The sequence below is a fragment of the Cyprinus carpio genome, chromosome A8 (genome assembly GCF_018340385.1).
Source record: "Cyprinus carpio isolate SPL01 chromosome A8, ASM1834038v1, whole genome shotgun sequence".
NCBI lineage: Eukaryota > Metazoa > Chordata > Actinopteri > Cypriniformes > Cyprinidae > Cyprinus > Cyprinus carpio.
The window spans coordinates 16722409-16743310 of NC_056579.1; the positions used below are offsets into that span (position 1 = coordinate 16722409).

Below are 20902 nucleotides of genomic sequence, written 5' to 3' on the forward strand. Positions count from 1 at the left end.
GGCCTGTTTGAAGGTCAAGACTTGGTTTTAGGGGTCAGGTTATAGTTGGGTAAAGGGTAGGTTCAGGGTAAGGGTTTGGGTGAGGCACTTAGTTCTGATGGGTAAGTTTAGGGTAAGGAGCTAGAGATTGCATTGTGTCAATGTATGTCCCCACAGAGATATCTATACAGTGTGTGTGTGTGTGTGTGTGTGTGAGTGTGTGTGTGTGTGTGTGTGTGTGTGTGTGTGTGTGTGTGTGTGTGCGTGCGTGTGTGTTGTGTGACGTGCGTGCGTGAATATATCAGGACACAACTTTGTATAATGACATGGGTATGACATAGGTATTACAAGGAGAGGTTGACTTATGAGGACTTAACCCATGTCCCCACTTTTCAAAACGCATAGAAATCACACAGAATGGAGTGTATTGAAAATCTGAAATAGCACAAAGTTTCCTGTGAGGGCTAGGGTTAGGTGTAGTGTCGGTGTAGGGCGATAGAATATACAGTTTGTACAGTATAAAAACCATTACGCCTATGGGATGTCCCCACTTTTCACAAAAACAAACGTGTGTGTGTGATTAGTGGATGCTTCACCTCTAATACATTATTAGCAGGCTCTACCAGCAGAATGAATAGAATGTTTTTGTAATGTCCTCCCTCGTGGCATCCCTACCTTTTTTTCATTTGTGTGTTTTTTTTTTTTTTTTTGCAGCTCATGCAAATGATGGTGCTGCAGAAACAGCGCTGAGTCTCCAGGGCTGCTTCATGCAATTTGTTAGTGTTACACATTTGATGTGAATCAAGTTTATATGTGTCTAATCTGTAATCATTAGCTGTCTCGTTCTCTCTCTCTCCTCTACACTGGGCCACTCAAGGCTTAGTCTATCATCCATTCAGAGTTTTTTGAATCGATGTTCAAAGAGCGGGCTTTGAAATCATGTGCAGCTCAGGAGAGATTGGAAGTGACTGCAGTGAACTGACGCTAGTTGAAATGACAATGGCCTTTCGATGCGAGGGAAATGGAGGTGATCTTAGTTCTGTTATGAGTAGTGATCGACCAATATTGTTTTTTTGACAGCCAATGCTGATGCTGATATCTTGGAAAGCAGGGTGGTCGATGGCCGAAATAAAGCCGGTATAATTTTATTTATTTTAATTAGTGGTCGACCGATATATTGGCCTTGGCCTTTATTTTTTAATCAATTGTCAAATGATTTAAAATTTCTTAAATATTAATTACAATTTTAAAAAAATTTTATCATCTATATCGGCTACCCTGGTTTCCAAGATATCGGCATCGGCTGTTAGAAAAACAATATCGGTCGACCACTAATTTTAATTAAATTGGGAACTGGGAAGTTGTGCATTGGGAATCATATTTTTTCTAATAAAGCCAAGGTAACACTCATTTTATATGTAGCACATAGTGAAAATGACATGAATATGACAGTGGGCAAATGCATAAAGCGCAGCATAATTTGAAATCACGAGTTTATAGTTTTTGTCGATCGTGCGTCTCCAAAGGTGAACTCCTGTCCGCATTCAATTCACACGGACCGACCATCATGTATGATCATGTCTGTGTATGTATATGTGCTTGTATGAGGGAAAATCATTAACATTTTAATCATTTTATTTTCTTTTATTTTTTGCTCTTTTAATTACATTGTTACTGTATCCGGCTTAATTGGAATAGAAATTAATAGTCTGTTAATAGAAAGAAAAACCCATCGTATTCTGGCATATGTGGTTGGGAATTTCCACTATGAGCAAGAAATTTTTCCTCTTTAGAGAAGAAACCAGGAAGTCAATATTTTCATGCTCCTTAAATGCCCCAACATATCTGAGGGCACACACATGGAGATGTGCCTGTGAACACATGAATAATCACATTTGTGCCTCTTGCCTGAAGATAATTTGAGTAAGGGACACTATAGCTTCATACCACGTGGATGTTGGTGGAGTGTAATTAAGTTTTTGTCTTGCAGTGAGGGGAGAATCTTAAGCTGTGTAGGATGGGGGGTTGGTTAGGGGGCGTATGCAAATTTTCTACAGCATTCAAGATTAGCCAATCATTTGAGAAATTAACCTAATTATACAGAGCTGTACAGAGGTGTACAAATGATTCAATCATAAAAACCAGCATGCTGCCTAATGTGTTGTGTGTTACTTTCCTCTCTTGGGTAGTGCCTCATTAGCATTACTTTCTTGAACTTTTCAGTCTTGCTTCCTCTCTCTGTCTGTCTCTCTCGATTATATTTTGATTTCAGTTTAGTGTGTTTCATTGGTCTGACAATACTATGCAAAATCTGTGAAATAATAGTAAAAAATTATAATGTGTAGAATATAAAGAATATAAAAAAATAAAACAAATCAAAATTTAATTTAATTTAATTTAATTGCAGTAAAATAAATTAAATTCCATAGGTCCATGATTGGAGACAATCACTGAGACATGATTTCTGTTGACTACTGATCTCTGCCCTTTAGTTCAAACGCTCAGTGCCAGTCTTGCTAAAACAGATGGGCAACGTCTCTCTCTCTCTCTCTCTCTCTCTTACTGTCTTTACTCACTCACTCTCATCCTGTCTCGCTCTCCTCAAAATGAATAATGCATTGACTAACACTAGCTGTGTTAGAAACTCTCTGCTCTTACCAGGAATACACCCTGCTATCAAAACGTGTGTTTATCAGTATGAGCCTGTGAGTATTTCTGCTAGACAGAAGCGTTTGGAAATTTGTACCACAAAACTGAGAATCTAACCTTTTTGTGTGTGTGTTGTGTGTGTGTGTGTGTGTGTGTGTGTGTGTGTGTGTGTGTGTGACAGTGTGTGTGTGTGTGTGTGTGTGTGTGTGTGTGTGTGTTGACAGGAGAGTGAGCTTCAGCATGTTCTGCAGGAGAAAGCACGTCTGAATCTCCGCTTGTTCAACGATATCCAGAAGGCAGCAAAGTATGAGCAGGTAAGCAGTCTGTCTTGTTGTGGCTTACAGCTATATAGTAAACCCTGTCTACTCACGCTCACACGCACAATGGCATTGTAATCCGCTAGCGCTATCATTTGTTCCCTGGTGGAGAGCACTAATGGTGTTTTTGCCACTTGAGTGGAAGTGGAGGATTGTTCCTCATAAAGCTGGAGGCCTTGAGCCGCCCGGCACACATTTCAGCATCCTCTAACTCAATCTGGCTAGTCCCTCTGCCCCTCTGGAGCACAGCAGTGACCGCCCACTCACTCGTGAGATTGATGAGTTCATCTCTGAATGGCTGTATCGATGCACACTGTATGAGTATGGAGGATTTTATGCCGAGATATAAATGTCATGCTGAGTTTGGTTTATGCTAAAGGAGAGAAACTGGAAGAATAAGGTTTGACTTGAGCGTAAATAAATCACATTTACACATACACAGTTTTTTTTCATCTAGAATACTGCAGTATTCAGATACACAGTGTTCAAGTTTTAGGTTATAATAGAATGCCAGAAAGCACTGGAGCTTTCCTGAGTCAGAGGACACATTTCTGCTTCTTTTTCTCTTTTGGTATTACTGTATTTTTGTGTTTTTCTAATCCACCATTTGTATGTGTCTACTCTGTATAGTCTATGTGTCTGTGTGTTGGTCTTTAAGGGGTAAAAATGTAATTTCCTGGATAGTGAAGTTGATATCGCTTGTGATGTTGATCTTAAGATGAGGGTCTTGTGTGTGTAGCCATGGAAAAGCAATTTCCTGAAGGACCGGATTATGACAGCATCAAGAAACATTGTTGAACAAGACATTGTAAGTCAGTTTGTGGCGTGCATTTTTGTGTGTAACACAGCATATCTATGGAAGGCTTTTCTTCGTGGGTCTGTCATATCTGAAGAGTGGATATGAAGAAGTGCTGCTCTCTGGAACTGGCTGATATTACACTCTTGTAATAGCTGAATTATATATTTAAAAAAAAAAAAAACCTTGATTAGATTCATGCTTGAGCAGCAGCATGTTAACAAGTGCTGGTTTATCGCGGCTCTGATGGACCATAACTACCATCAAACAGACATATATTACTCACATAAACAGCACAACATATCACTTATGTTCTTGTTACCAAACACTGCAGTTTCTGAACCAAAAACACCTGTGCCATAAATGCCATTCCTCACTAGTATGCTCTAATGCTGGTTAAGAACTGATCTGTAAATATAAAATGTTTTGCTCATAAATTTTTTGGGGATTTAGTTATAATCAGTTATTATTGGTACTCAGTCATTAAAAATGTTCTTATTATTGAGAACACAGCTTAATATTTTTTTGTGGAAATCATGATACTTTTTTTCTTCATTCTTTGATGAATAGAACATTAAAAGAACAAATTAATTTATTCATCTTGGGGTTTTTTTCAGCCTTTTTTTTCTTTTTTCTTTTATTTTAATCAAAACATTTGAATGGTAGTGTACCATGGTTTCCACAAAAATATTAAGCAGCAAAACTGTGTTCAAAATTGATAATAAGGAACGTTTTCTGAGCAGGAAATCAGCATATTAGAATGATTTCTGAAGGATCATGTGACACTGAAGACTGGAGTGATGATGCTGAAAATTCAGCTTTGCCATCACTGGAATAAATTGTATTTTAAAATATATTAAAATATAAAACAGTTCTATCAACAAAAATAAATTATGTTTAAATATTCCAGACTTATTTATTCTAAACTTATTTATTGCTTTCTGTTAAATGGTCTGCTATAATCATATAATACAGCAACATATATGCATTGGGCTCCGTTGCTTTTGTGTTCTGACGTTGCACCTATAATCGTCTACTTTGGTCTTCTTTCGATGTGCATTTTTCTGATCTCCCCTAGTTCTGTCTCACACCTGCAAGTGTGATCTGTTATCTCAGATTTGTGCCTGCTAGCATCAGCACCCCGTAGCCTGCTTATAGTTCATCTTTTAGTCATGTCTGTGTCAGTGTTTAGTTGGAGGCACATCTTGGCATCCCATCCTGGCAGAGCAGTGAGCATCCTCCTGCTGAGCTGTTCGAAGGTAGGCCATGTCCAAAACATCCGAGTAGGTGTATTGTCAAATGCTGTTGCAAAACAGGATCCCTACTCCCTCATTAGTCATTTATGAATGCGGTACCTATGAGGCCGATAGCAATACAGAAGAAGGAAAAGGCGAGAGAAAGAAAAGACAGCATAAATACTTGCTTTAATGTAGATTTCCAAAATACTTTGACAGATAGTGAAGTGTATGTACAGCCTGCAGAGTTTCAATCAAGCTTTATATATTGGCCTACATTGGGACTATAGCACTAACAGCTCCTTACAGTATATGATGCTAAACTGAGAACAGTAATGGTGGGATGTCTCTGAGTCATGTGAGCCTGCTCTTGCTTGAAAAGAATTGTCCTTCATGCATCACTTCTTTTGTGAGTTTACCCCCACCATCTCAAATAGCTGTTACAGAGTGAGACATCACTGAATCTACAGCTTTGTCCTAGCGCTCAGAATGGTAGCCATTAAGATGGCAGCTGTTCCATCTACACAACTTGTGTCTATCCAGTCTGTTTGTGGCACAGCATTACTGGATAGCAGCAGGGCTGGTGAGTAATGAAATACATGTAATGGTGTTGTGTATTTAAAATACAAAATATGAGTAACTGTATAATCACATTTTAAATAGGTGGTAATCAAATTACAGTAACATCCGAAAAGTATTTTAGATTACAATAGTGATTACTTTGAATTTTAATGTAATTTCATAATTAAATATTTAAGTAAACAGTTTTTAACCAATAAAGCAAATTATTCTCCGTTGAGAAAAAAAAAAAAAAAAACTGCGTGCAGGAGCCTGTTCATTAAAGGGTTACTCCACCGCTGATGCGCTGTTGTCTTTCAAATCAAAGCATAAATACACGTCAAAAACATATCCTTGTGGCGTGGCTGACACAGAATTGCCAAAATGGTGCTACCCTGATTTGGAGAGACACAGAGGAGAGGAATTGTTGAATAAAGTCATTATTTTCGTTTTCTTTGTGTACAAAAAGTATTCTTGTCGCTTTATAATGTTACGGTTGAATCACTGATGGCAGATGGATTATTCTGACCATCCTTTTCATACTTATTTTTATTTTTTATTTATCTTTATTTATTTGAACAGGGACACTGTAAAATATACATTAACCTTAGAAAGGAGAGATGCATTATACCAGGTTGTAGCACTTATGCTAAGAAACTTATACTTTCCTGGACCTTGACAGTGTTACTTACTTGGCAGTCTATGGGACAGTTTTAAGCCTACCGGTTTTCCCCCCAAATATCTTAAATTGTGTTCCGAAGACGAACAAAGCTTTTACGGGTTTGGAGCGATGTGGGGGTAAGTGATTAATGACAAAATTTTCATTTTGGGATGGAGTAACCCTTTAAGCAACTCATAGTGAGAGTGCATAAGTTGCAAGTTGAGAGTGCAATGCCTACCTGCAACAAAACTTCTATCAGCATCGAAGGATTCAACGTCTAATCTGAAAAAGCATCTTGAGGGAAGCTGTTCTTGATGTTTAAAAAATTTTATCCAGTAACTCGTTTTTCTATATTCCCATATTTTGAGTGTTGTATGGTTATCATTATGTTTAATATTTCTAAGAATTTAACTGAAAAATGACCCCGAATTCTCCTAGAATTCACACTTTGCATTCAGTAAACAGATCCATATGAATCATGCAAAAAATAAAAGTTTATAAAGTCAAACGATAGCCTTGTGTGCATTACAGATGAACTTGAAGTCCTTATTCATTCGAAATGTTCAAGAATAGATCATCTTTGGCGCGGTATTGTGAGTTCATGATCTGATATGTGAACAGATGATTCTTTTGAATCAATCTTTTAAATGAATCATTTCTTTTGTTTAACGAAACCAGTGTGAATGGTTTAAATTAAACTGGGTAGATCTGGGGTGTGTTTTCCAAAAGCATCGTTAGCGAACTCTGGTTGTTAAATATTGAACTATAACGACATTACTTGCTTTAGGAAACGAGCCCTGTCAATTTTGACTCAGCGATTCTTTTGTGCCGATAGCTTCTCCATAGAGAGGATTATCAGTGAAGTAATCGCTTAAAGTTTGAAACATTCATTAAACAAATCTATTGTATAACTTGGAGAACTGTTCCAGTTGTTTTGGCTACTTTTATGATATGTTTGGTGTGTTTGGATTCGTTTTGAAGCTTGGAATACAGCATGAAAGAGCATGGATTCCCATTCATTGTATTCAAATTGAAGTTATATTGATTGGTAGATTTAAATGACATAAAATTTTGTTGTTGTTGTTCATAGAAATGCTGTGGAAAACTGATGTTGTTAAAAATAAAATAAAGAAAACACAAATGTTGTGACTGGTAGGCCTATATGTCACTTTTATTTAGAGCTGGAAAACAAAGACATCAAGTTAATATGTTGCTTTGTGTTACATAGCTCAAGTATTGCAAAGTATTCTAAAGTATTTAGATGAAGTTACTAAACCTGAGTAATCTTAACAAAATACATTACTGATAACTTTTTAAAGCATGTATTTTGTAATCTGTTGTGAAATACTTTTTAAAAGTAACCTTCCCAGCCCTGGATATCAGAGATGAGTGTCTTCAATGTTTTTTTTAGAACAAAGACCCTTTGGTAGGCAGAGAGGTTACCAGAGAATTAAACATTGTATTTCATGCCTGGCCTATAATAACATATATGTTAATTGTGATCAAATAGTAATTAATGGTTCCCCTGGTAAAGACCACTGATTTAAGACATTGCAGTTAAAATGATTTTTATTTTATTTTATTTTATTTTTTTAATAATAAAAAATAGACATTAAAAAACTAATAGAAATGACAAACATATTAAAACCTAAAGTGAAAACACAAATGATAAAAATGTAAATAAAAATAAAAACTATTTTAAAATATTAATAAAAATGATATCTCAATTATACTAAAATAACACTCCACTTCCTAAGTGCACATAAGGCCTTGCGTCTGACTGAGTTACTGAATAAACTGATTTTCTCCATTAAAAATCCTTTCTCATTAAGGACTAGGCTTAATCTGTGTCTCTGTTGTGAATTAGACTGCCTTATAAACAGGCTGCACAATGCCTTAAACACGTGAAGCAGCGTTCACAGCACATGTTATGTAAAGCTGAAAATAAGTAGGAGTTTTGATCAGATATAGTTGAATCGTGAAATGATAAATTTTCAAATTACTGGTTAATATCATTTTTTAGCTCCCCATAAGGCCTTGGTAATGCCAGTAGTTGTTTCAAAGGTGAAGAAAGTTGTTAATTTTTCATATAGGATTCAAAAAAAAAATAAAAATTGTATTCCACCATCATAATATGTCACAGTAAAAAAAAAAAAAAAAAACATTTATTAAAGCGAAGTATGGCCTAACCTTGAAACCATGCTCTTTAATTTGTAAATGAAGTTTATTTGCTCACCATCGCTATCCAACAACATGCTGCTTGAATGTCATAAGAATCAACAATACAAGTGTAACAGGTCAAACATATTTCCTCGAGAACAAGCGTGTTCAGCTGTAATTGCTGTTGCAGTGGGTGTTCAGGTCAGGTTGCAGATAATAGATGAGTGTCAGATTGGACAGGCGTGGAGTGTGAGTACTGCCTCTGTCTCTGACAGCTCAGCTTTTTATCATGACTGACGCTGCGATCGATTCAGGACGTCAACCCCTCTGCTCTCGCTCTCTAAAAACACGACTCTCACCCCAGAGCTCAGTGCTGACTACACATGCTCCATATATCGCATATCAGTGGTTAATGACAAACAGAATATGTCATTTTCAATTGATCAGTATATTTAATAGCATAATTGAATCCAGGATAGAATGACTTTTCACCTTTCTAACAGAGGTCATAGGGCAAACAGTGTAAGTCTAAAGGCATTTTTGATTAATCTCTCTCTCTCTCTCTCTCTATCAGGTGAAAAGTGAGTATGAACAGCTGCAGGAGGCTCTGTACACTGTGACAGTGGAGAGAGATTGTGCTGTGTTGGAGAAGACTGAGCTCCAAGGCAAACTGGAGAACCTAGAGCAGGTGCTGAAGGTGAGAACCCGCCGGATGCGTCAGTGTAAATCACATAATCAAAGGAAAAAAAATAGTTATGGAAAAAGAAAATGAAGCCTGTGTTTGGACATTTTTTCTACAATGCTTTACATTTGTATTGTAAGATAATTTTCATGACTATTAAATAAAGTATTACGTTAAGAAAACACTCTATTATTAAAAATATCTGTCTGTCTATCTATCTATCTATCTATCTATCTATCTATCTATCTATCTATCTATCTATCTATCTATATGTCTATCTATATGTCTATCCATCTATAAATATTTACTAAATAATACAACTAAATAATTACAGTATTGGAACTGACCTTTTCCCACATTACTTTAATAAGTATTTTATCTGTGCATAATTGTTATAAAATTAATGTCACAATATAAAAACTCTTAATGGCCATAAAATAGGCTTCATTTTCATTATGGAAAATATAATTATATATTTTATATATATATATATATATATATATATATATATATATATATATATATATATATATATATATATATATATATATATATATATAATTTTATTATTATTATTCGAGTGATATGTTATGTTTCTGAAATTCCAACGTAAAATCAAAACGTTGGAATTTCAGAAACATAACATATGATATTTTTTTATCAGTTTGGAGTAAGAAATAAAAATTATGATCTACATTTTCTTGACTGGTTACCTGATTAGCCTTCATATACGTTGACTAAGTCAAGCTGTGTGGTGGCGAGTGAAAAAGTTATAGTCCTTTATCTTAGTGTGAACTCTGTCAGTATTCAAGTTCATGACATATGTTTCAGGAAACCTGGCTGGCCATGTTTAAGGTCGATTTAGATCATGACCTCCACTTTCATCTGTTTTCACCTCTTTTACACCCCTTGTACTCTTTTATGGTTGTAGAGCTGTCGTACGACTTCAAAGTGTGGATCTGTGATCGACTAGGAGTCCTGGAGCGCCCTACCCCTCCCCTAACGTCTAACACTCTCCTGCCCCTCCCCTCTCCCTGCCTCCCTTCATATTTTTCATTCATCAGGTATCTCTAAAGACTTTACAGAAGCCAGCACTAACTGAATGTGGACCTTATGACTGTGTACTAACAGCTGATCTGGATGCTGTGTGTGATCTGAATAGTTGGCCGGCTGAGGCACTTTCGAATGCATTTGTGCATGACATAACAGTTATGCACAATTACACCCTCCCCTAAAAAAAGAAACTAACCCAGCTCTTCTTTTGAATGTGAGATATACATGCTGTTAATATTCTTAAAAATATTCAGATATTTTTTTATTTTAGTTATGAGGGGACAATTTTGCTGAATGTACAAAGTGTGAAATATGTTGAAACTATCTTGATTAAAAAAAAAATTATCTAATAGTATCACAATATTTATCACGTTATTTTCATTAGATGATTCATTTTTATTCTGTGGTTATTAGTGTTGGGCGATATGGAAATTTTTCAAATCGTCATATCGTCAGCCCATGAGATCGACGATACACAATATTATCGTGCATGGGTGGAGCAAGAGAGAGACTCTTTGTTCTTGTCATAGCATAATTTGGTGTTTTAAACCATGCAGGTGCGCGAGAGAGAGCCTATGGGATCACCAATAATCGAAAAAATATACTTTCAAACATAGTGATAAACTAACGTTAAATATAAAAATTTTATTTAAATATAAACAATTTAAAAACTGTATTTAAACCAGCTAGTTCATATATAGTCGGACGCAACTGTCATATCGCACGTCCTGTGTCAAATTTGCCACATCTGTGCACCGGATTTATCAGTCTAAATGTTCTGCAAACTCAGTCAATGGTGAAAATCAATATTAGTTTTCATTTAAAGTCCAACAGTTTAACATTAATATTGGACATAAATGAACACGTTAAATATAAAGTATTCAAAACAGGTAAGTTCATATATTTGGAGTAAAGTTCAATTAAACTGATGCGTCAGTCATACATCACTCCGGACCGTGCACCCCCTGACGTGCCCGATGCACCGCCACAGAAACAAGAATGAGATGCATTCTAACATAACTATGGCATTAAACTCAGTTAGAGAGGGCTCGTTTGAAATATTGCACATATATAGGCCGTTCAGATTACTTGTTAAAATGCAATGAAATACCTTATATCTGCAGACGATGTACGTCTGTTTGTGGATGGAGACTTCTTCACCGGCTACAGGCTCTAATTCTCATTTGCGCGCATGCGTGCGTGTGTGTGAAATGTGGTGCTGAAGTGAAATAGCTGGGCAGTTTGATAGTCGAATTATAATAGGCCACCTAATAAAAATGAAAAAAAAAAATATTATTATTATAATTTAACACATTCATAGGAGAATGAGAGTTTTTGGCATTAAAGAAAAATCTAAAAATTTGACCCATACATTGTTTTTTTGGCTATTGCTACAAATATACCCCAGCCACTTAAGACTGGTTTTGTGGTCCAGGGTCACATACTGTATGTTAAAATGATTAAGCTTTTTAACAAATAAGTACTCGAGTAAATCAGTAGTGATAAATAAGTACTGATAATTCATTGAGGCATAAAAATCATTCACTTTAGATTATTATATAATTTGTCCCATTGTTAGTAGGCATGGAGATATTCACTCACAATTGATGTCAGATAACCGTAACACATTTCACACACAGTACAGTTTATTTGTCCTCTGAAGGTTAGGTTATTCTAACCTTCCACTTCCCTGCACTCCTCTTTCACTGCAGCATGGAAAATCCTTTCCCCTTTATCCCCATAACCTCACCTGTCACAAATGGAAAGAAAATTGCTAGGTTTTGTCACTGTGTACTTTTAACAGGTCAGAAGAGCTTCTAGGGATGTTGTTGGGCAGTAATGGTGTTGATTGAACATGCTGCATTGTTTGCACACACCCTTTCATGTACAGAGCCATGACCCTTGAGCCCTTTATTGATCATGTGAAGCTCCGTGGCTGTGCTTAGTCTGGCTGATTGACATGATGCTTCACTTCTGTTTTTGCTTTATCTGAAGGGGTGAAGCAAATGACACAAACCTGATTTACAACAACATTTTGCTGTTGATTTCAGTGCTTAAAGGGATAGTTCACCCAAAAATGTAGATGCATTGTCCAATCCTTTACAGCCTTAATTTGATTCCTTTTAAAGGTATTAAAGGGATAGTTCCCCCAAAAGTGAAAAATACCCCATGATTTACTCACCTTCAAGTCATCCTAGGTGTATATGACTTTCTGCTTTCAAAAGAAAACTGTACAATCGGAGTTATATTAAAAAACGTCCTGGCTCTTCCAAGCTTTATAATGGCAGTGAATGGGGTGAAAATACCTTACGTCCCTCTGAGAAACTATTACTGTCCGAATAGGGCTTATTTTGCTTCAAAATCTCGACCACCATTCACTGCCATTACAAAGCTTGGAAGCCAGGACATTATTTAATATAACTCAGATTGTATTCGTCTGAAAGAAGTAAAGTCATCCGCGTCACACCTAGGGTGTCTTGAGGGGTGAGTAAACTCCATCGGGTCCTTAATATTTAGTAAGGGTATTTTCACAACTAACCCAAAAAAAATTAAGGCAAAGTACAAAAAAAACGAAACAAATTATACATGCAAAAAACCAAAAAAATTCAACATCTAAATTAAGCACATCAAAATGTCAAAGTAATTTGATTCATTGGAAAAAACAAAATACTAAATGTGAAGGCTGTGTCAATTGTGGGATAAAGCAAAAGACTTGGGACATAAGCGCAATGTGTATTAAGAAATAAAAACAATGAAAAAGCGGTGCAGTGGAATGCATTCAGTGTGAATGGCCCCTAATTCTGAGTTGATATGCTCAGGTAAAAAGAAATCTTACATCAGATACTCCAGGATTAGAAGGGATTTTTGTCTCTGGTGCTCCTGGAGACTGATCTTTTATAAGCTGATATAAAAAGAGGTTCTATAGACTCCTTTGTTGAGTTTTAACAGCAGCTAAAAGTGTTTCAGTGTGACCTAAAAAGCTTTGCTGTTCCAAACCCATACTGTGACATTATTGCGTGCAACACAAAAGTAGTTATCTAACATCATGTCCAAGCTGCTGTTTTACAACGAAAGTGGTTACCGCAGCTGTCCCTGATCCCCTTCCACTTTAATTGCATGGAAAAAAAGCAGCTTGGACATTCTTCTTAATATCTCCTTTTGTGTTCCTCTCTAGAAAGTCATCATAAGAGTAAATGACAACCGAGTTTTCTTTTTTTGGGTGAACTATCCCTTTAATAATGATGGATGGTTGCTCTCATTCTGTCTGTGTTTATCCTTCGCTGAGTTTCCTCTCACCTCCTGCTCTGTCTTCTCTCTTTCCCAGCATATGCGAGAGGCTGCAGAGAGGAGGCAGCAGCTAGAATTAGAGCATGAACAAGCCTTGGCTGTCCTCAGTGCCAAACAGCAGGAGATTGACCTTCTGCAGAAGGTGAGAGATCAGGGTTTCCAATCACACCAAATCCTTTGGAGCTCATGCACAGGCCAGAGTGTAGAAGACCTTGCATCATGCTTAAGCTTCTGGTATCTGTTTAAACAAGGCTTTTACTAAGGCTGATTTCATAGTATTATATGTATCCTAAATAAATAATATTATCCAACTTTTTTCATCATTTGACAAAACTGTATTAGGGTCAAAATTTGTTGGTTGTGTGTGACAGTTGAATAAAAAAATAATTAATTAAAAAATCACGTGAGTATTCAATTTGCACATTTTGTTTAAATTATATGTTAAAAATGTAATTATTATTTTTATGATGGGTTCTCATAATTTAAGATATTTTTAGAATAATAAAAATTTTTACATATAAGGTATATTGAAGAGATTATTGATGAAGGCAAAGTAAAAAGTGTCCAAGATAATTTCAATGTGAGTTTCATATAATAAATGAAAAAACATTTTAATAAAAAAAATCAACCCCTATGAAAAAAATGCTTGAAATTGTAGAATCACCCAGTAATAAAATCCAGCTGTCAGAGTGCTCTTAATGAAGAGAGATTTTTAATGAAAAAGTGTTTCAGCAATTTTAGATAAGTCTCTGAAATATTCCTCTCATTTCTTGTCTGAATGAAGAGAAAAGTGTCGCTGTCTCACCACTCAGAGTAAATTACTCTCTAATGAAATGGCAGCGCAGGTGATCAAATTTGACATTTTCTCCAGAATGCATGAACACTGTCACCCTCTGAAACATTTGAGTCATTGTCTGTCTTTATTGAATGGAGCACTGTGATTACAGAGGAGAATAAACACACTCTCATCAGAAGAAGTCAAGACATTAAGAACCCAGTTTTGTTGTTCTGAAGGTGAATCTCCATACATAATTCTGAAATGTTCCCTCATGCTGTGATGCAACAGCCTGCAGAGGCTGACACTCCAACAGATGTTCCTCTATTCATGTGGAACTGAATGCTGTTTTCCACAGCTGCTGAGAGTTGCAATGAATGACCCTACAATGCACTGCATCCGATCAAGTCCTTTTTGCCTAAAGCTTATTCATCCAAACTTGGGAATAGAATGTTTATACACTAGGAAGATGCAGGAATATATTTGGCTGTGACTTTTATTAAGTATGGCATGACTGACTTGGTCATATATTATTTTTGTGTTGTTTATAGGCTCAGGTTGAGGCTAAGAAGGAACATGAAGGTGCCGTCCATCTGTTAGAGGTGAGTTATGATATCTGCTCATGAATTTCAGAGCATGTGTATGTGAGTGTGCATATAAACATGCATCTTAAATCATATCTTGGCTGATCGTGATAGTACAGCACATTCCACATGCGTCATCGTATATATTTTCTCATATTAGCCAAAAATCTGGCTACCATATGAGTCACATCTTAGCTTACACCATTTGATGACATTTAGAGTTATTCAGAAAAATGTACTAAATAAATAAAAATCTTGTGTAAATTTCCTTGCTAACTAGCTTGATTTATAATTGTTTAAAACTAATGTACATCTCTCTGATACATATTTAATGATTTATTTACCATATTCTACTATTCTTTTTCATTCATTGCAGCCATTAATGGGCGACTGAGGGAAAATGGGGATGAAATTGTACTCATGTTTGGTCTCTGTGACTTCTGAAATTGTACAAAAGCTAGTCTGTTGCAACTGTGATCTGTTTGGTTCCTTACATCTCTTGTCACTATGTTACTGGTGTTTTTTTTTTTTTTTGCATATACAGAATCACTTGGACAGCATGCAGGTATTTTCGAGTTACTTCTCCTCAGAGTTCTCCCTCTCCTCCTCGTGTGATTCATTGGGGGTAGTTGCTGTCACCTCGTTTAGCTGTCCTGTCAATTACTGTACTGCTCATCCATGATTGATCTGTAAACATTTGATCAATATCTTTGATCTATATCACCATAGATCAAATTATTGAAACTTTTTAGTACAAACATCAGTTTTCATAGTCATTTTATACATTCCTGACAAAAGTTGCTTATGTGTGTTATAAATGTTTAAAGTAAAAGGGTCACATTTTGCTTGTCTTAAAAGCCAAACAACTGCTTTTTATTGCATTTTTATTTTTTTTGATTTTATGTATTTATGTATGTATTATTTTTATAAAGTTATAACATCATGAACATTATCAAAACCATTTTGTTTTCATATAATTATTAATAATATATACATTTTATTAAATTTGTTTAATTAATAAATTTTATTAATTTAGTTTTTATTAAATTTGTAGACTAATATTAATAATTTTATTAGTCTATAAATTAAATTAAAACTAAACTTCTTTTAACAATAAATGCATAACAAAATAATGTATATCAAATAAATAACATTAAATATAAAATATATTAACATATTTAAATATTACAGTGAATTGTTTTGTTACTATTATTTCAGTTATATTTTTTTTTTTTTTTTTTTTTTTTTTTTTTTTTTTTTTTTTTTTGTGGCATGTCTTTGTTGCCATCCAAATAGATATTCATCTGATGAAAAACAAAGACAAAAGTTGCCTGTGAATTACCTCTCCCTTCAGTAAACCAAGAGTAAAAATATGTCTTCAACTTTGGATTTTATTATTATTATTTTATTTTATTTTTTTATTGGAAACCTTTATGTTGTCTCCTCATTCCTCTTGGGAGGCAGGTTTTGATAGTACAGAAGCTAAACACAGGAGACTGATGAAGATGAGGCCAGCCTCTGTATTTGAGGGCATGTTCATAAAGTACAAATGAAAGTGCTGCAAAAGCCAGTTTATTCTTTTAACTAAGTGGTAAAAGTTTCTCATTCACTGCCTGATCCTTTCTGCTCCTCTTGTGTTGCAATGCATGGGTGCTGCCTTGTGCTGAATCCTGTCAGTGTCTCATGGATATGTGCGTTTGCAGATCATATCAGCAAAAACAAACATAACTGATGGATTGCAGAACGTGACATGTCTCCCTTCCACCACCCTCCATTAATTTCCTTGCCCAAAAAGCCAGATTTAGTGATTTATGCAAACTTGTATAACAGGTCAAGTTACAGTTGTACAGTATGTTGACTTGTTAAATTGCAAACACACATGATCCTCTAATGTGGTTAATAATATTGATGTACAAATATACATGTGAGTTTCGTCAAATCATCAGGCATAAACAGCTTTTACTGTTATTTTTGCATGTGTGGTACCCACCTCCATTTAATAGTACTTCCCATCGCAAACATCATGATCAAAAAAGAGATTTGATGTACAATAACAGCTGAACATAGATTGACTCCTCTCTTTGTTTGATTCTGTTGGTGTCTGAAGCTGAGAAGTTTCCTTCGCACTAAGAACACAATGCGATTTTTGGTAGGAAAAACCTCCTTTTAGATGTAGGCCATTTTTTGTAGTTTTGTAGGTTGCTTACCACATTCTCAGTTGGTAGAGTTTGTAGGCTCCATTCATTAGCTTTCATCGGTCAGTTAATGTGAAGTATAGCTGTTAATAAAGCTGTAACCAGTTTTAAATGTTAATGCTTTTATTACAGACCAGCCAAAATGGTCAGTACAAGTTTTTAATGCTAGCCATTCTCTCTCTCTCTCTCTCTTTTTCTTTCTTTTCTTCCCTCTTTTTCTTTCCAGGATAAAGTGAGAGAACTGGAGGAAAAATGCCGGGCACAGAGTGAGCAGTTTAACCTGCTGTCAAAAGAGTTGGAGAAGTTCAGGTTGCAGGCTGGGAAGTTAGACATCCTGAGCAGCAGTCAGCTGACAGGGGGCGACTCTCCCGGCTCACCCAGCAAACCCCTCACCCTCTCCCAGCTTCTCAATGGCCTCACTGCCCACTCTGGGAAAGGTACAGTATGCTTACTGAAGAAGGTCATGTGTTACACTTCCTTAAATATTTATATAGTTACACTGCATTGCATTATGTAATGGTGAAAATCCATTCTAATTAATTATTTTATTCATTCTAATTAATTTACTAAATATTAATTATATAATATGCAAGAACCTCAAAATATTTGGAAACTTTTGGGAGTCTTTGTCACTGCATTAGAAATTAAAATGGTTAGATGTTGCCAGAGTCATTTTTACAGTTTGACAGTGTCTAAATATTTTTTGGCTTAATTGTAAACAATATAACAATACATTTGTATATAGTATATCAATTTATATATATATATATATATATATATATATATATAATATATATATATATATATATATATATATAAACGTGTTTGTGCTTTATTTGTTTAAAATAAATGCTATTTGGTTTATATGTTTTGTTATTTTGTTAAGACAAATACATACAATGCAGTTTAAACTTTTTTTAAAGAAATTAATCATTTTTATTTAGCATTTTTAAGGATGCATTAAATTGATAAAAAAAATCTTTCAATTTATAAAAAACTATTATTTTCAATCGTAATAATATTTAACAATATTACTGTTCTGTATTTTTGATCAAATAAATGCAGCCCTGCGGAGATTTCTTTCATAAACAAGAAACCCAAAATTTTGAACAGTAGTGTATATTTTCTGTCCAAACCCCTTTGTAAGGTATTGATTGATCATAGTTCACTTCATATTCGCTCACCTTTAGTTTACCATCCTTCATCCTTCACCCTTCACATAAGGAAATATGAAACAATGTCTAATGCTGAAAAATCTGAAGACTGATACGATCAACAGCGGTGGTGATGTGTTGAGATGGAGAGAGAAGTATGAGACTGTACACAGTAATGAAATAACCATCATCTTTGTGTGTGTGTGGGTAATGAGGATTCGATGAGTAAGATCTCAGAGCTCATTCGGCCTCTACAGATGACTGAGGGGGAGAAGGTAGAGCTCCTGTCTGTCAAACCCACCTTCCTGTCACGCAGCACACCCTCCAGCCCACGGCGAGCCTTCCTCTCAGAGGTGCGGCCCGTCATCTCCACTGCTGTGAGTATCACAAACTAACCAGTGAGTGTTAGTTCATTTTACCTTTTATGTTAATCATTTACAGTTTGATTTTAGTCTTGAGGTTTAATCTTTTGAACTGAAAATTAAATATATAAAAATAACTGAGGTTCTACTGAATAAAATAGATTACATTGCATTTTCTGAAGGAAATGGCAGAGTTTGCAAGCCAGCACAAGAATGTTAACATGTTAATGGGCTTTAGATTTTGGTTCTGTATGTAAATTAAATGCAAGAATTAACTATTAAAGTGACACAAGTACAGGCAGCTATAGATGACTAAATAGATGCCAATAAAAGAAAATAGCAATCATAATCCAGTTTCCAAATAAACACAAGAAAGAAAACTAATTTTCACATTTCTGGGGCTCTCAGAAACATAGTTGGGTAAACTTCCGGATGAATGGAAACTACAACAAATATATGTTTGAGTTCCCATTTGCTCCAAAAGCAAAAATCAATGATAGTGTTTCTATGACTTTCCAAAATGGTTAAAAACACCCACACAGCAGTGTTCTGAAATATAATGGAAAGGTAATATAATACAAGGTATAATGTTATAAATGTACATTGCATTAAAAAAAAAAATTCAATGAAAATATTAAAAACTGTAGTAGATTTACGATGTTAATAACTCTCAAAATATATCATTACAGTCTGTGAAAAGAGTCCATGATGACTCTGAACTATGGCTATTAACTGCAAGATGATACTGAACTAACAAACTGAAAAGTTTGTAAATTGTCAATGAATAGAATAGAATATAGAATTCTAACCAATATATTTCTAGATTCTATGAGAGCAGTAAGTAGATTCTAGTAGTGTGTCATGTACCACAGTGATTTGGCCATTATGAGAATAATTACAGTATACATTGACAGGCTGTGTGTGTGAGAGAGAGTGTGTGCGGGTGTGAATAGTCCAATCTGTCTGCTCAGACTGTGCTCTGCTGGTGTTATTGGCTTAATCGCCCACATTATCAGATTGCACACTGGACTTTGCTTTCAATTATTACAGACTCACTTTTTTGCCCAAACATTTATCAAAAATCAAAACTTGAAAAACAACCCATTGATTTGTCATTGTCTTTCTTAACCGTTGTTCATACTGCACACAAATCTGATTTGGTTTTCAAATCCGATCTTTAGGTCTGAGTGTGCACAGTGTCATTTTGCAGTTTGATTAAATATGATCCACTTCAGGAATTGTCACCATTATCTACATCACAAAAGACACATCCTGAATTTTGAACAACTTTTCTAACAATATAAGTCTTTACTATTACTTTTTATTAATTTAACATCCTTGTTGAATAAAAGTTTTAATTTATTTTAAAAAAAGAGAAAGATACTGACGCAATATTACTGTTTTGTTCTGTATTTTTTATCAAATAAATGAAGGCTTGATGAGCAATAGGTATGCAATGTTTTCATTGCAATGTTGCAATGTATAAAAGTTTTCAACCCTAGTCTGAACAAAGCATTAAACTCCCTGTGCTGTCAAGGCTTAGCATGCTGCTTAACAACAACAATACTGTAAGCTAGTAAAGCTGACCATTAACTCATCTATCCACTTGTCCTCTCTCCTTTAGATGGACAAAGAGCTCAGCTCATCACCCAGGTCTAAATCCAGATACACAGGCAAAGTGCGACTGTGTGTTGCCCGCTACAAGTGAGTGGATCCACTACAGCTGTTGTAACACGTTACAGTGCGTTATAATAGTACGTTTGCTGTAATAATAGGTTATAGCATATCATTAGCTATAATGATTTGTTATGTCATGCCATAAGCTGTAATGATTAGATGTAGAATAGCATTAGTCACTGTATTAAGGTCTGCCTTTAAGAAATACTCTGGGTTAAGTAAAAGTTAAGTGTATCAACAACATCTGTGGACACTGTCAATTACCACAGACAAGCATTTCGACTCGTCTACCAAGCACAGCAGATTAACTTTTAAAATATACTTTCACACTGTTTTGATAGTATAATCATAGCACTTATAACACTTATGAGACTGGTTTGGTGCGATCAGAAAATATCTATTCAATTTATGTTAAAATCATGTGAACTTGGTAAACCAGGTAACTTGTGTGATATCCATCTAAAGACACTAGGAAAGGTTGTAATGTAAGCATCTGCTTTTAATTCTTGCCCATAGGCTTCCATCACTACAATAACAAGACCATAACATAAAAAAAAAATAACAAATCAAATTCACCCCACCACACCATACCAGTCAGGACACTATAACAGAACATACATTACAATTAAAAAAAAAAAAATAATAAAAAATTAACCCACAAATGACTGTTCTAATTGTTCTAATTGTTCTAATAGTATTATGATATTTAAAAGATGTATATACTTCTCCTTTAGGCTTTTGATTTAATACAGAATATATATTTTAATGTAGGGTTAA

The 20902-nt window shown here is 35.1% G+C and overlaps 1 protein-coding gene across 21 annotated transcripts in view; it reads left to right on the forward strand.

The window, feature by feature from the left end:
• LOC109070212 (RIMS-binding protein 2-like) overlaps nucleotides 1-20902 on the forward strand; it is a 112960-nt gene that overhangs the window by 65271 nt on the left and 26787 nt on the right. For 19 of the 21 annotated variants that reach the window (XR_006160665.1, XR_006160667.1, XR_006160666.1 and 16 more), the window contains 9 exons: nucleotides 2853-2942; nucleotides 8930-9052; nucleotides 13416-13520; nucleotides 14705-14755; nucleotides 15282-15302; nucleotides 16845-16886; nucleotides 17159-17369; nucleotides 18294-18463; nucleotides 20073-20152. Coding sequence is in view for 18 of the 21 variants with exons in the window: in XM_042762520.1 (XP_042618454.1) it covers nucleotides 2853-2942; nucleotides 8930-9052; nucleotides 13416-13520; nucleotides 14705-14755; nucleotides 15282-15302; nucleotides 16845-16886; nucleotides 17159-17369; nucleotides 18294-18463; nucleotides 20073-20152 (893 nt within the window). In the remaining 3 variants the exon portion in view is untranslated. The remainder of the gene's footprint in view (nucleotides 1-2852; nucleotides 2943-8929; nucleotides 9053-13415; nucleotides 13521-14704; nucleotides 14756-15281; nucleotides 15303-16844; nucleotides 16887-17158; nucleotides 17370-18293; nucleotides 18464-20072; nucleotides 20153-20902) is intronic. The other 2 variants (XM_042762517.1, XM_042762519.1) reach the window with 2 other exon arrangements.